Here is a 14,290-nt window from a genome sequence, read left to right as displayed (position 1 = left end):
GACGGGGCGCGGAAGCGGCTGCCGAGGCAAGCAAACGCGCTTCTCCGTTGGTTGGCGTTTTTCTATGTTGTACTGTTGTTTGCTTTGGGGGTCCGTCCAAGGGTTTGGGAGAGGATCAACATCACACAAAACAGGGAATAATTCTGGTGGAGGGTCGGTCGCTGATCTTTTTTTTCTCTCCCCCAGCTTCTCTTTTCCGTCTGGTCTGATCAGTTTCACCCTCATTCTTTCCCGCACATGGCCTGGAAAGACGGAGAATTAATTGATGATGGCAATGGCGCTGCCAAATCTCCAGTACTCCGATCTGCCCGAGGCGGTTCACCGACAGCATGACTTCCCCGAGGTAGTCGCGGAGGATGCTCCCCAGGCGGTCGAGCGAAGAGGAGAGACGGCCAAATACCTTGCCTACGCCAATGTTCAAAACCTCGAAAGCAGCATCGACACAACCTCGGCCAAAGAACCTCCAGAACGACGCATCCTCGGCCTGAAGCGAAAACCCATTTTCATTCTGTCCATAATCGGCGCGGTCATTCTCATTGGTGCCATCGTGGGCATAGCCCTCGGCGTGACAATCTCCCAACGAAAATCCCCTTCCTCCCAAGAGATCAACATTGACGACTCCCTCTCCCCCAACGCCACCGACAACTCCCCACCAGCACCACCACCATCCCAACCCTCCATCAACCTCACCGCCCTCCCCTCCAACATCTCCCCCCTCTCCTCCCTCGCCTCAGCAAACTACACCGACCCCAAAACAAGCATCGTCCACCTCCACGTCTACTCCCAACTCCCACCCCCCTCCAACTCCCTTTTGGTGTCCATCTGGAACTCCACCGCCCGCATCTGGACAACATACTCCCTCTCCGCCCTCCTCCCCTCAACCTACGACCTCCTGCCCGGCACACCCATCTCAGCATACGTGTACACCAACCCAGCCTTTCAAGCCGGCGTCATGGTCCTCACCACCGATCACGTCCTCCACCAATTCGTCACTTCGGATGTTACCATGAAGAACTGGCGACATGGTGGTGTGGGGCAGGGGGATGCTATACTGACGGTGGGGAAGGAAAACAAAAACTTTCAGGTTTTGAGACCGCAGTGCGGGACGGGGGAGGATTGTAAATGGTTTTTTCCGCCTAGTGCGGTTGGTTATCAAGACGGAGAGGGAACGGTGAGGGTTTTCAACATGAAGGTTATGAGGGGGTTTGAGGTGGGCAAGGGGAGGGAGGGGACGGAACTGGGGCTGGTGAGTTTGGTGAGGGCTGGTGGGGAGGGGGGGTTTAATGTTAGTGATATTTATTGGAGGGTGGTGTTTGTGCCTGAGGGGGGGAGGGAATTAAAGGGGTGGACGGCGGGGAAGGAGATGGTCGGGGGTTTTGGGGAGGGTGAGTGATTTTTTATTATTTCTTTTTCTGGTGGACTGATTGGGTTGAGAGGGAAAGCTGACATTGAACAGAGAGTGATTCATTGGGGGACATGCCCTCTACTCCGGCTTCGCATAACATGGCGGCGTTTTCGTACGACTTGGTGAATCAGATGATTGTGACGTTGGAGGATGGGGGGAGGAGGCTCGGGGTGAGGACGTTGGATGGGTTGACCGGAAACAAATGGACGTTGGCGAGAGAGGAGGATGATCCGGCTGGGTTGGGGGATCAGAAGGGCGAGGTGCGGTTTACTGCTATCACTGGGAATCCGGAAAAGAGGGTGTTTGGCATGGTGAATGGCAATATCCATGAGTGGCGGTTTTCGAGCGGGAGGCCGAGGAGTTGGGAGTATGTGGGGAGGGTGTCGACTTCGCCTGTTTTGACGGGGTGACCATGGCATGAATATTGAAGGTTTGGATCTGTGTTATAGCGAGGCGTTTGGGATTGGGAGGTGAGGTTTTGTATACATCACAACTTGGTTATCATATCCGTGGTCATATGGTCGCATAAATTCACCCATCATATTTTATCAAATCCAAGACACCCCCGCTATTCTCCCCCCCGCCCCCGGTCTGGGACTTGGTCTACTTATCTCCCCACGCACACATAATACCCCTCCCACAATTGGTCACAGTTGATCTGACAGAGGCCGCTCAGCAAGAGGTCGATGAATTCGGGTGTACAGTAGCGGTTGAGGTCATCTTCGCCACCTAAGGGTTCGCGACTTACGGATGGGTTGAGGTCGTAGCTGTTTTACTGTCATTAGCCTGTTTGCTCTTTCTTTTGATCCGCAAAACAGGGGGAACATACAACTGAAGCAGTGTCAAATTCGCCCTCGAGGCCAAGCTGCGGCAAGTGTCGTTCTGGGTAATGACGGCCAAGTTCTTGCCTATGATAATGCCGAAGAGCAGGTGGTCAGTAGGCGTTTTTTCAGGAGCATCTTCCTCACGCCAAGCCAAAGAAATCCATGTCTCATCCTGCCTGAGTTTCTCATTTCACTCACAGTTACTGGGTGTTCCGGGTAGCGTTGGCCGACTTCCACTCGGGGTTGTCGTCGTAGCCGGCGCCCTTGTCGTCGGCGTTCCGCATGTCCCGCTTGTGACGATTGCCGTGCTGGTCAACACCCTGGTCGAGACTGAGACACTGGTTAGAATAGTTGTCAGTGTCTGCGTTACCGGTACGACAGTCTGAACTGTTCTCGTGGTTGTTGTCGTGGTCGTGGAGGATCTGGTCGACGTGACGGTGACCTCCACCAGGTTGGTAATGACTGTTGTTAGCGTGGCGGTGACTGGGACTGTGGCTGTGCGTGTTACGATGCTAGTCAAGGTGAGGTCGACCGTTCGGGTCACAATGGCGGTGGCACCAGTGGTGAGAGTAGTGGTGGAGGTGACGCGAACTGTCTGGGTTGTAAAGGCCGTGGCCGGAACGGTGTTGGTGATGGTCCTGGTAGCAACGACCGTCTGTGGTACAGTGGTCGTAACAGTAGCTGTGTTGGTCTGGGAGACGATCGAAGTGCGGGTGACAGCTACAACGGACGTGACAGTGACAGTGACTGAAGCGGTAGGCCCCGGCGTGATGGGAGCACTGCTGGCAGAAGAGATAGCGCCGGCACCGCAAGAGCCAAAACCTCTTTGGCAGCCATCTGACAAGCAGTAATCAGCCGAACTACCGCAAAAGCCAAATTGCGAGCAGCAGTTTCCGAAGCTCGATCCGGTGCAGGTCACGCCCGAGCCACAAGTGCCATCCTGGCTGACGGTGAGGCGCACCGGAGAAGAAGAGGTAGGGGCAGCAGATGTCGTCCGTGATGCCGAGGCTGTAGGGCCACTGTCGGCAATTCCTTCGATGCAATATAAACCACCAGTAACCAGCTGCGAACAGCTCGTGACTGAAGGATTGGACCGGAGGAACTGAGTCACGGTGATGCCGGCGATCTCAGCCAGGATGGCACATGTGTCTCCCTCATAGGCCTCGATGAATCGAGTACATTCTGCCGAAGCCCCCGCAACAGCCAGAGCAGAGACCAGGAGGCCCCTGAAGATCGCCGTAGAAAGCATTGCACGTCTGACTACGGTCGAGAAGCCGCGTTTCATTGTTAGTGAACGGTGGGAACCCCTACAGCATACGATCGACATTTTGCACTTACATGGATACCTTGGCAAACGAGTTCCAAAGGGCCGGAATTGATCTACCGGGTTGGGAGCGGGATGTGGTAGGTGAAGAACTCACTTATGTGAGACAATAAGAAGCTGATCGTCCAGTCTTATAGCATATCCGGGTTCAACCTGCAGACCACCGGGTTCCGGCCATCTTACCGGAGCTGTACCATCATCAGCCACCCGCGAAATCGACATGTTGCACCGCACCGACAGATACCCATGGTTACCAGCGTTGATGGTCTGCTTGCACTTTACGAATTGTCAGCTCAGTGTTTGGTAACGGCCCCGGGCTGGGCTGCCTCTTGCTCGGCAGAGGGTATCGGGGTGAAGACGGGATATAAATATAGCACGACGTTACGGCATTGGCTCGCATATGGGTATGTTGCGGAGGTTGGTGCGAGGTAGAATTTATGGCTAAACGATTCCCGCCGAAAGCAATATCGGAGGGATCCGTTTTGTCGAGTAGCAAGAAGGCAGGCTAATATCGAGGTTGCATTCTGTCGCTTGACTCGAGCGATTTGGTCTCCATATTATGCCCTGACCAGGCTGGACCTGCATGACCTCTGAACCTGAAAGCTGATGGCAGTGGCATGTTGCATTCAAATATAAGACGCTGCCCACTCGGTTGTCAGTGTATCGTAACACGTCCGGCCTTCGTGCTCGTCAACAGTGCGGCCAGAGCATTCCAAAGCATCGGCAGTAAATCCGACTAGCGACAGTTCACACTGACTGTTCCAGGGCCAAAAAGATGAGAACAAGTATCCAATTTCATTTCCCAAAAAGAAACGGTCATCCTGAGGGTATCGTGCACAACTGCTCCCGAATATCGTTTCCAGAGATGCCAATAAAATACACACGAATGTTGACAAGTACATAGAAAAGTAGTGGGTATCGGGAGAAAACAAAAGAAAAAGGTCTCATCCTGGGTCCTGTCGCCTTCTGATTACAAATAAGCTCTGCGCTTGGGTGTTGGCATCAGATCGACTTCCCTCTCAACGGTCCGGAGTGAGGTATTGATGACGTATTTGATTCAATCTCTCAGGCCCCTCGCCATCACGGCCTCCTTGCTGGTCATGGGCGTCGAGTTGTCTTCGTGGCTACGTTTGCACTTTTGGCATTTCCCGCCCGTCTCTTTGGGGTGTGGGATTTGGGCGCCGGTGACTGGACAGATGTAGACTCGCTTGCTGTATGGCTGGTGCATCTGAAAGCAAGAGGGGCATTCTTTGTCGGGTCGTCGAGAAAGAGTGTCTATTCTGTAGCCTGTATTGGGGCATATGAAGACAGACTGCCAGATGATGTCGTGGGCGGCCTGGCAGTGGGTGCAGAGGCCGAGAGGGTTCTCAAGCTCCTCGCCCGTGTTGGGGCAGAAAAAGGTTGCCTGAGAGACAATGTTAGTCATGAGGGCGCGGAGATTGAAGAAGAAGATATCGGATCAAAGACCCACCGGCACACTGGATTGCTTTTGTCCCATGATTGCTGGTGATGATGCTCCTCCTCAATCGGCGGTTATTTGTTGGTGGTGAAAGATAAAAGGTTTGTTCGAGGCCCGTCGTTATTTTGACATTGTGATGACCCAAGTGCTCCGCGAGGCAAGGTCAATCTGGAGCACAGCCGCCCGTCTTACCCGATTTCGGATGCTGCGTGACGTCGATTTAACGTTGGCAATTTGCCTCTGGTGACTGGTGAGCGGGCAGTCGACATCAGATGGAGGAGGTCCAGAGGTCTAGAGGTCCAGACTGCAGACGCGGAGGGTTATATAAAACCAACGGGAATCCACAGGCAAGCAAGCAAACCAAGCAGCAGATAAAACCCGGGGTATCTCTCCGGCCACGTGCGGGCCAAGGGGAGCTTCGCTGGGAACGGCATCTTCACCGAGAGGCTCTCTTTCTGCGGGCGGCTGGTGGCAGGGTTCAACGGATGACATGAGACAGGTTCTCGAAGAGCACTGCAGGCCAAAAGTGCAGTGGATGTAACACTCCTTCATTAGGCTATTCCTCCGCCTGTCCGACCGCGGGCCCACTCGGCCGATCATTTCTCTGACTCTTATTTGACTTTGACAGAAACTGTCAAACATTGTTGCGCGCGGGGGGGAAGGGGGAAGCCCAGAGAGGAGAAGACGGGCGGGAAAAGAGGGGCCGATGCAGCAGTGAAGGAGTGGAAGGGCGCGTTTGAGTGCCATGTGGTAGGTAAGCACCGAGGCATTTCATGCGTTGAGATAGGCCAGAGCGGAATTCCAGACGTTCGAAATATGGTTCGTGCATCTCCAAGAAACGTCGTCGTAGTCTTGGCACCATCCGGCTGGCTTGGCAATGCTGTGTATAAGTCCGAGTGTCAAATGGCCAGGCGAGTCTTTGTCTCCTTGTCTTGGACACCTGCCTGACTGAGATAAGATGGCCAGCATGTGGTGACATGATGCTGCAGCGTGCTCGTAAAAAGCAATCACTAGTTCCGGGTGTAGTGCGCCACAAAAACGTGTGCGAAACGTGGTTTGGAGGACGCTGAGATGCGATCTCGACTGGGCACTGAAGGTGCTGCATGGTTTGTGCGCTAGCGCATGCCTCCGGGGCAACGGAATCCCCTAATTGGGCCGCCTCAGGGATTATGCTGCTGTAGACGGTGGTCTGTGCGGGAAACATTGCAGCACTGCCCTGCAACCAACACCATATCGTTATCTAATACCCAACACCCCACACCCGCTCTGCTCTGCTCGACCTCTTGCCCTGCCCGTGGGATATGTCGGATGTGCATTACGAGAACGGGATGCATGAACTGAACCGCCACCCTCCCCCGCAAAAAGGCGGTCAATTGTTTCTCCTCGGGGCATCAACCTGGTTCTTGGAATCTGGACCCTTTCGTGGAACTTTGGAACCGCTGGATGCTCGCTCCTTGGCACCAACGGCTGCTCTTCCGAACCCCCCGGCTCCATCTGATCGAACATGGCGCCGTATCGACGGGCCATCCCGCCCCTCCGCCAGTGTGTTAGTATCAGAAGCAAACTCCATCTACATCATACGTCATGTTTCTCTGGTGCCAGCCTTATTAGTTGTTTTGCCCCTCTAATGTGTGGCTTTCCTCTTTTCAGATATTAGCCTGTACCGTGGGAGACACCTAACGGCAACACCATGGAGAGAAACCTTGCAACCACACTGAAAAAGCCTATGCCCGAGGTGGAGATGAAGTACCAGAAACACACACTCCAAACCAGGCTCTCGGAACATCGCCAAGGTTCCATCTACCACACTTGAGGAGAAGAGAAGCTTTTGCAATTAGACTGGCGGACAATCAAGAGATTCGCGTAGACGGGCCGAGTCGTGGGGCAACTATCGGCTAATTTGTCACCAATATGTTCAGATCACGCACTTGCATCTCCCCAACCCGCACCTCCGGTGTCCGCCTCGGCCCTCCCGGCCGAAAAGGAATGAACCCCCTGTCATTTCATCGACATAAAATGTCGAGGTTGACACCGAGATGTCAGACCTCCACCTCGACTCACCCGGCCACGAAACCTGTACCAAGCCATCAGCTTCAAAGATGCGTTGGTCAACGACAATCATATTTCTGGCCACGGCTCTGGCCCCAGGGGCACAGTGTCTGTTCACCGGGGGTGGTTTGACCATACTGTCACAGAACAATCTTGACGGTGAGGTCTTGTCGGATCAAGATGGAGAGTGATATCACTGACACCCGAATAGGTGCCGAAAATGACAAGTCCGCCGCCATCCTCATCAACCAGCCCAGTCCCAACTATGCCGCCGCCATGGCCTGTCAGCTGCTCGGAGAAGAGACATGGGACCCTAAGAAGTCTAAATTCACCACCACGTTGGCGAGATCATTGCCCTATCAAGCATACCTTGGAGTGGTCCCACGGGACCAGCTCTACTGGGTTTCCAAGAGCAACCCCAACGCTGATAAGTGTCGGGCCATTGATGCCACAGGCAAGACTCGCAATGTTGATTGCTCCACCGAGTTACCTACCCTCTGTTCCCAGTCAGCCCGAGTGTCCAACCAGACCGTCGATGACACCCAATCCAACTGGCAAGTCCAGCAGTTTGTTGGTTCGAAACTGGTGACCGGTTACCGCGACCTACACGCCTGGAAGTTCCGCGGCCTGCGCTTTGCCGACCCACCGAGGCGGTTCACCTACTCCAAAGTCGCCAATTACGGAGAGGACGGCGAGATTGACGCCACCAAGGCCGGAGCAGACTGCTCGCAACCCATCGGCGAAGTCACCAGTGGCAGCAGCGAGGACTGCCTGTTTGCCAATGTCTGGACGCCTTACCTGCCGCGTATGGCTGGCCAAGATGCCAAGAAACAGTTGAAGCCTGTCATGCTATATCTCTACGGCGGAGGCTTGACATCCGGTTCTGGAAAGAATCCAAACACGGATGGAACCAACCTTGCCTCGAGGGGCGATGTCGTGGTGGTGTCTGTCAACTACCGCGTCGGCTCGCTTGGTTTCTTGAACCTGAATGATGATGTCCACAAGGGAAACTACGCCATCTCAGACATGATTACTGCCTTGGAGTGGGTCAACAAGTACATCAAGTACTTTGGCGGTGACCCGAACAAAGTGACCTTATTCGGAGAGTCTGCCGGTGCTTTGGGCACTCATGTCGTCCTCAGTTCGCCAAAGGCAAAGGGCCTATTTCACCGTGCTATCCTACAATCCAACCCAGATGGATACCCAAGCCCGGAAAGGCCTGTCACCCCTGCCATTTTCTACGACACACTGGCCCACAATTTTGAGACGACCACCAAGAACGTGTTGAAAGACGCCGGCTGTTTGGATGCAAAAGACAAAGTTGCCTGTCTCGGAAAGCTAAGCGGCTTCGACCTCGTCAACCTGCCGACCAACGCCTAGTAAGTCCACTATTCCGCTTCCATTCTTGTGTCTTTGCTCACGAAACCAGCGGTATCGTCCAAGACGGTCTCTACCTCACCACTCCAACCCTCAACTTCACCTCCACTCTGGCCTCCAAGATTCCCGTCATGCTAGGCATCACCCGCGACGAAGTCGGCGTCATGATTGACGACCCCCCGGCCCCCAACGCAACCTTCATCCAGTACTTCAACACCGTCGCCCAGAAGCACTTTGGCCTCCCCGCCAACTCCACCTCTTTGTTCTCCCTCCCGGCGAGCACTCTCGCCCTCCAAAACAACGAAGCCGCCATACTCAACAGCACCATCTCCCTTCTCTCCTCGTTAATCTTCACCTGCCCCTCCCTCGCCAAAGCCTATAGCGCCTCCCGCCACGGCACCTTCAAAGACACGTACTATTTTGTCTTCAACCGGACCTACCAGATGCCGGGATACTCCCGTGATTGGTGTCGACCTCCTAGCACCAACGGGTACCCTAAGGGGATTTTGGATATGGAGTACTACAAGTGTCATGCGGGGGAGCAAATGATTGTTTTTGGGACAGAGGCTAGGGGAGGGTTGCCGGATAGGGATGGTAACGACTTTGCTTTTGAGCGGTTGGTGGTTGATTACTGGGGGGCGTTTGCGCGGTGGGGGAAGCCCGAGTTTGGAAAGGGGTATTTGGAGGTGAGGGGGTTTGAGGGGACGAGGAGGGAGGTGGAGAGGTTGGGACGGTGGGAGGGTGTGGATTGGAGGCGGCCGAAGGCGAGGGTGTTGCAGTGGGGTGGAAGGGGGGGGATGGTTGGGTTTGGGGAGTTGAGTGGTTTGTGTGCGAGTTTGGGGGTGGAGTTGACTGTGTTGGAGGGTTGAGATGTTAGGTGTAGGGAAGTGGCTGATTGGCATAGGCTTTTTGCTGGTTTCGGAAGAGGGGTTGGAAAGGCGTCACAAAGAAATACGGCTCTGGTTGCTGTGACACAGCACTTGAACCATGTTTTTGGCTGGAATAATAGGAAAATCGCCCGGAGTATGATTGTTCGCAACTTGGGCTTTGCCCTGTTCGGTGTTACGTTCTGGAGTATAATAACCATAAGATGGGATGTAACACCTTTGTGGGGTGGTAAGTTCCGGTTCTGCATGTAAGCTGATGACATCCTTCCGACTGACCTCGATTTGACCAATAGTATAGCTTCGTTGCTGATCCGATTTGTCTCGGGTAGTGCCAGCCTTTTACCAGATCAAGTGAGACATAGCCGAGGTACCGTGACCTGGGATACGCGAACAAGCGGAACCCTCAACCTGCTGGAGAACGTCGACAGAAACAGGTTCGATGCTAGATGGTGTTCCCTCAAGCCTTATCAGCAATGCCATCTGTTGCCGCTCGTCACATCTCACATTCCATCTCTCACCCTACGCATAATGTGGCTGTCTGTAGTCCCCGAACTCATGCATGTTCCCAGCCAATCAGCCTCTTGTCTCACCTCAGCCTCGGCCTTTATGTCTCTTTTCTCCACGTCATATACTTAGTCACCTAACCTGCACCGAACCGTATTCTTGTGTGTTCCCTCTTTTATCACAGCTCAAACAAATCATCATGGCAAAGGACGACCGCGAATTCCGCATCCTCATCTGCGGAGGCGGAGTTGCTGGCCTCACTCTAGCAAATGCGCTTGAGGTATTCTTCCCTCCCCGCACTTTCCAAGTCAATATAAAGCACTGATAGCAGGTCCAGCAAGCCTCCATCCCCTATCTCCTCCTCGAACGCCGCCCCGACCTCGCTCCCCAGGTCGGCGCCTCGATCGGCATCTTCAGCTCAGGCGCGCGCATCCTCGACCAGCTCGGGGCCTGGGACCGCATCGAGAAAGAAGCCGAGCGGATCAACCTGCTTACTGCCCGTCGAGCAGACGGGAGCGTGATTTGCGAGGACAGGAGTACTGAGCTTATCCTGGCGAGGACGGGGTACTGCACTGCATGGGGGGAGCGGCAGGTTTTGCTGCGGGGGTTGGTGGATAACATCAGGGACAAGAGCAGGTTGTTGACGGGGAGGAATGTGGTGGAGGTGAGGCATGATTTGGACAAGGGGGTGAGGGTTGTTTGTGATGACGGGGAGGAGTTTGAGGGGGATGTTCTGGTGGGGTGTGATGGGGTTAATAGTTTGGTGAGGGGGAGGATGTGGGAGTTGGCGGGGGTGGTGGAACGGGAGAGGGAGAGTAAGTTGAGCGGGAGAAATGTAAGAGAGACAGAGAGAGAGGAGCTGACTTTGGTGGCAGGTTTGTTCGCTGACCATAACACGCTGTTTGGCATTGCGTACGGGGTGGAAGGGCTGACGTCTGGGCATCTGGACACATCGTACAATATCGGTCGTGTTGGAATGACGATTGTTGCCGACGAGGGAAAGGTGTACTGGTTCGCAGGAGAGCGTCTCTCCCGAAGATACCACCATGGCGAAATTCCACAATTCAACGAACAAGAAGTCCAATCCTTCCTCGCCCGCAACGGCGACCTCATCCTCCGCCCAGACCCCAACCGTCTCACCCTCGCGGACCTCTGGAAAAAAACCGTCGTCCACCGCCTCGTCTCGATCGAACAAGGCAGATTCAAACTCTGGCACTGGGGGCGAATCACCTGCGCAGGAGACAGCATCCACAAGTCGACCCCCAACTTGGGAGTTGGTGGAAACATTGCCATCGAAAGCGCAGCCGCGCTGGCCAATGGGATCAAGAAGCTGGCTGACAAATGCGCCCGGACGGGACAGTTGCATCCCTCGCCGGATGACATCCAAAAAATGCTCGCCGAGTACCAACAGGAACGGGAAACACGGGCAGCTGCGGTTGTGGACGCGTCAGGCTTCTTGACACAAGCCCACTGCATGCAGACGGCTTATTCTCGATTCTTTGTTAACTGGCTGCTCCCCAACTTTGGAGAGCTGATTGCCGAGCTTTTTCATCACGTTATGATCGGAGCGACGAAGATTGATTACTTGCCGCTGCCGAAACGATCACTCATGGTGACCGCACCGTTCAACCCGACCATGGGGGATGGGAGGAGGGAGAGCAGGTTCGAGAGGGCGTTGTTTGCTCTGCCGTTGTTTTTGATGTCGTGTCTTGCTTTTTGGATCATGAACGTGGGAATGCCGGAGCAGTGGGCGAAAGAGCAGCGTGATGGGGGTTTTATCGCTGTTGACAACACTTTGGTTCCGGTGCTGCGGTCGTTTTATGGCTGGAGGAGTCTTGACGAGACGATGGCGTGGGTGAATATGATCTTTGTGCCGGGTATGTACGGCACATCGGAAGAAGGCCGCCGGCATATGATCACCTTTCTGTTTGAGGGGCTGCCCTTCTTTACGATCTGGCTGCTGGAGTCGACACGGCGGGCGAATGCGCTTACTATCTTGCAACTGTAGGTTCTTGCTCCTCCTCAGATCCTTACCCTTTCTCAATCACTGACCCCCCTCACAGGCCCAACCTCTTTCTCACCCTCTGCCAACTCATGGGCGTGGGCATCATCGGCCCCTTCTACCTCTACCTCCACTACATCCTCTCCCCCATCGAATCCTTCGCCGCCCGCGACAAGCGCCTGACCAACACCCGCTGGTCGTACACCATCCTCCCTGCCATCCTCCTCGCCTACCTCACCCCCCTAATCGGGTTCCTCTTCTCCTCTGACCTCCCCCAACGCCAATCCTGGCTGTTCATCTGGCAACCCTTCCCCATCTGGACCGCACTGGCAATGCTCACCCTCTCCAGACTATTCAGCGACACCGTCAACCAAGACAAGATCAACAACTTCACCAAAGACCTCCCCGTTCTTCGAATTTACATCGGCTTGGGGAGTATCATAGCAGCAGCGGCACATATATGGGGGAGAAACGGCGGGGTTGACCCGGCACACTGGGGGCTGTTTTTCCCGGGAGGGATCCCGAGACATTACGGGGATTTGACCTCGTTTGCGGTCAATTTCCTAAAGTGGGATTACCTTTTCGGTTTTGGGAGCCACATTGTCTGGGTGGGGTATTTGTTTTGGGATTTGAGACAGGCGGGCATGTTGAGGGAGGGGTGGGGGAATGTGATGGGGTTTGTGGTGGCTGGGTTGGTGACTGTGGGGCCGGGGGCGACGATTGGGGGGGCGTGGGTGTTTAGGGAGGGGGTTTTGGCGAAGAGGTGGCATAAGGATGCGGTGACGGTGGAGAGTGTAGGGAGGCTGCATGGGGGGAGTAAGTAGGGGCACTGAGATGTCTCGGGAGACTTTGACGGTGAGGGAAGACGGTTGTTTGAAAGTGGTGGTAATGACCGGGAAAATCACGACATGAACGGAAAGCGGGCAGAGTCTGGTGCAGGTGCCTGTGGAGGAGTGAGTGGCAGTAACTGCTCAAGCAAATTATGAACGCCAACAAACTATCATTTTCCAACGCCAACCCAATGCAATAGCCCATCCTAAGAAATACCCAGAAAAACTGATTCCAATCTACCTTGGAAGTTATCCAACCAGATCAACAAACGAAATAATTCCCTGCCACCACCTCCCCCAACCCAAACCTCTCCTCGAAACCCCCCTGATCAAACCTCACCCTCTCCCACGCCCCAATCTTCCCATCCCTCGCGCCCCCCCACCCCATCTCCTCCCTGATTTTGTCTCCAGTCACCCCCTCGGGCTGCTGCCACATCAGACAAACATAGCGATGCGGCTCGCTCCACCCCGGCGGGGAAGGGCCCATGTACCGCGCCACTTCCCCTATGTCATCCTCACCTAGGTTGAACCTAGTGTCCCGCTCCAGAGGGATAAACTGCTTGTCTGTGTCAATGTCATCCTCGCCCGTGAAAGAGGTCGACAATGCCAGGTCGGCCTGCATGCCGTGGAGGATTGGGCCCAGAACTGGAAAAGAAGGGAATGGGGGGTCGAGGTCGAGGGTGGTGATTAGGAAGCGGGGGATGGTGAGGGGGTTTATGTCAGGTTGGTCTTCATTTTTGGTGGAGGTGGAGGGTTTGTTTGCGTCGTCGTCAGGGTCGGAGGTGTGGGAGGAGACGGGGGAGAGGTCGTTGTTGGGGAATTTGAGGTTGTGGAGAGCCGAGGCCGAGACGGAGAAGGAAGGGGGGGTTGCGGAGGTGGTGGTGGAGAGGTGCTGGCCTGGGGAGGAGACGGTTTCGGTGGGGAAGTGGATGCGGAGGGAGGGGGAGGAGGGGTTGTTGGTGAGGGTGTCGAGGAGGTGGTTGATGCTTTCGGGGGGGTTGCGCATTGTGGGTGGTTGCGAGGTGTTTGGTTGGCTCTATGTGGTTCAGATGTCAAAGACGGAACGTTGAGAAACGACGATGCTGATGGGCTGCAGATCATGGTGAGATCTCAGGGTGATATAGGCATAAGACACGGGATGGTCAAGGTTGACTAATTAAGCGGGGATGATGCAAATCTGCCGTGTGCGTCTGTGTATATGACGCCGGTGTGATCACATGGATGGAGACTCGATCGGAGAAGGCTCCGAGCATGTGAGTGGAAACCTGATTTCACTTGGCGATCCTCTTTTGCCTCTGTTTGTCGGTCCTCTTTGACCGAGTCCTTGTCAACGGTGGCGGCCGTTGACGCCAACGGCGGAGATGTGGGTCTACCGGATTGCGGACCGAATCTTGGCAGCCGTTATCCGCAGCTCGACGGCGGAGGTCCAATGGTGTGGGGTGCGGGGTGCGGGGTGCTTTCTCCCACTCCATTTGAACATGGTTTATAATTCGAGTAGAAATCCTAAAAAAAAACCACAGGAAACCGTGTTTCTAGCCAGGACTTGTGTTGCTTCAGAATAGCTCCTGCACCTAACCAGCCATAGCCAATTTTGAAGACTTACAGTCCGAGCTAACAGAAAGCCTCACA

At 54.7% G+C, this 14,290-nt stretch overlaps 7 protein-coding genes across 7 annotated transcripts; 4 read left to right on the top strand and 3 right to left on the bottom strand.

Annotated features, from left to right (window-relative positions):
- The first annotated feature begins 192 nt into the window (after window positions 1–192).
- Window positions 193–1,976, top strand: QC764_000085 (uncharacterized protein). Its single transcript, XM_062939688.1, has 2 exons — window positions 193–1,373; window positions 1,457–1,976. The coding sequence occupies exons 1-2, from the start codon at window positions 266–268 to the stop codon at window positions 1,813–1,815; spliced, it is 1,467 nt and encodes a 488-aa protein (XP_062798006.1). The 5' UTR covers window positions 193–265; the 3' UTR covers window positions 1,816–1,976.
- Window positions 1,977–1,989: 13 nt separating this feature from the next.
- Window positions 1,990–3,478, bottom strand: QC764_000090 (uncharacterized protein; the record flags this gene model as incomplete). The annotated part of the gene is made up of 4 exons (XM_062939689.1): window positions 1,990–2,063; window positions 2,154–2,172; window positions 2,235–2,313; window positions 2,428–3,478. 4 exons carry the CDS (start codon window positions 3,476–3,478, stop codon window positions 2,013–2,015), a joined length of 1,200 nt encoding a protein of 399 aa, XP_062798005.1. The 3' UTR covers window positions 1,990–2,012.
- Window positions 3,479–4,610: 1,132 nt separating this feature from the next.
- QC764_000100 (uncharacterized protein) lies at window positions 4,611–6,132 on the bottom strand (the record flags this gene model as incomplete). The annotated part of the gene is made up of 2 exons (XM_062939691.1): window positions 5,025–6,132; window positions 4,611–4,958 (listed from the first exon to the last, which is right to left on the bottom strand). The coding sequence occupies exons 1-2, from the start codon at window positions 5,049–5,051 to the stop codon at window positions 4,611–4,613; spliced, it is 375 nt and encodes a 124-aa protein (XP_062798004.1). The 5' UTR covers window positions 5,052–6,132.
- Window positions 6,133–6,335: 203 nt separating this feature from the next.
- Window positions 6,336–6,825, top strand: QC764_0098010 (uncharacterized protein; the record flags this gene model as incomplete). Its single annotated transcript, XM_062941035.1, has 2 exons — window positions 6,336–6,558; window positions 6,670–6,825. Exons 1-2 carry the CDS (start codon window positions 6,517–6,519, stop codon window positions 6,823–6,825), a joined length of 198 nt encoding a protein of 65 aa, XP_062798003.1. The 5' UTR covers window positions 6,336–6,516.
- A 223-nt stretch (window positions 6,826–7,048) lies between these two features.
- On the top strand, window positions 7,049–9,307 carry QC764_000110 (uncharacterized protein; the record flags this gene model as incomplete). The annotated part of the gene is made up of 3 exons (XM_062939692.1): window positions 7,049–7,220; window positions 7,273–8,440; window positions 8,491–9,307. The coding sequence occupies 3 exons, from the start codon at window positions 7,049–7,051 to the stop codon at window positions 9,305–9,307; spliced, it is 2,157 nt and encodes a 718-aa protein (XP_062798002.1).
- Window positions 9,308–9,884: 577 nt separating this feature from the next.
- QC764_000120 (uncharacterized protein) lies at window positions 9,885–12,655 on the top strand (the record flags this gene model as incomplete). The annotated part of the gene is made up of 4 exons (XM_062939695.1): window positions 9,885–10,109; window positions 10,167–10,644; window positions 10,705–11,833; window positions 11,893–12,655. 4 exons carry the CDS (start codon window positions 9,885–9,887, stop codon window positions 12,653–12,655), a joined length of 2,595 nt encoding a protein of 864 aa, XP_062798001.1.
- A 268-nt stretch (window positions 12,656–12,923) lies between these two features.
- QC764_000130 (uncharacterized protein) lies at window positions 12,924–13,667 on the bottom strand (the record flags this gene model as incomplete). The annotated part of the gene is made up of 1 exon (XM_062939703.1): window positions 12,924–13,667. One exon carries the CDS (start codon window positions 13,665–13,667, stop codon window positions 12,924–12,926), a length of 744 nt encoding a protein of 247 aa, XP_062798000.1.
- Window positions 13,668–14,290: the final 623 nt, after the last annotated feature.

This window comes from Podospora pseudoanserina, chromosome 6, assembly GCF_035222485.1.
Source record: "Podospora pseudoanserina strain CBS 124.78 chromosome 6, whole genome shotgun sequence".
Taxonomy (NCBI): domain Eukaryota; kingdom Fungi; phylum Ascomycota; class Sordariomycetes; order Sordariales; family Podosporaceae; genus Podospora; species Podospora pseudoanserina.
This window is presented reverse-complemented; position numbering and strand designations above follow the sequence as displayed.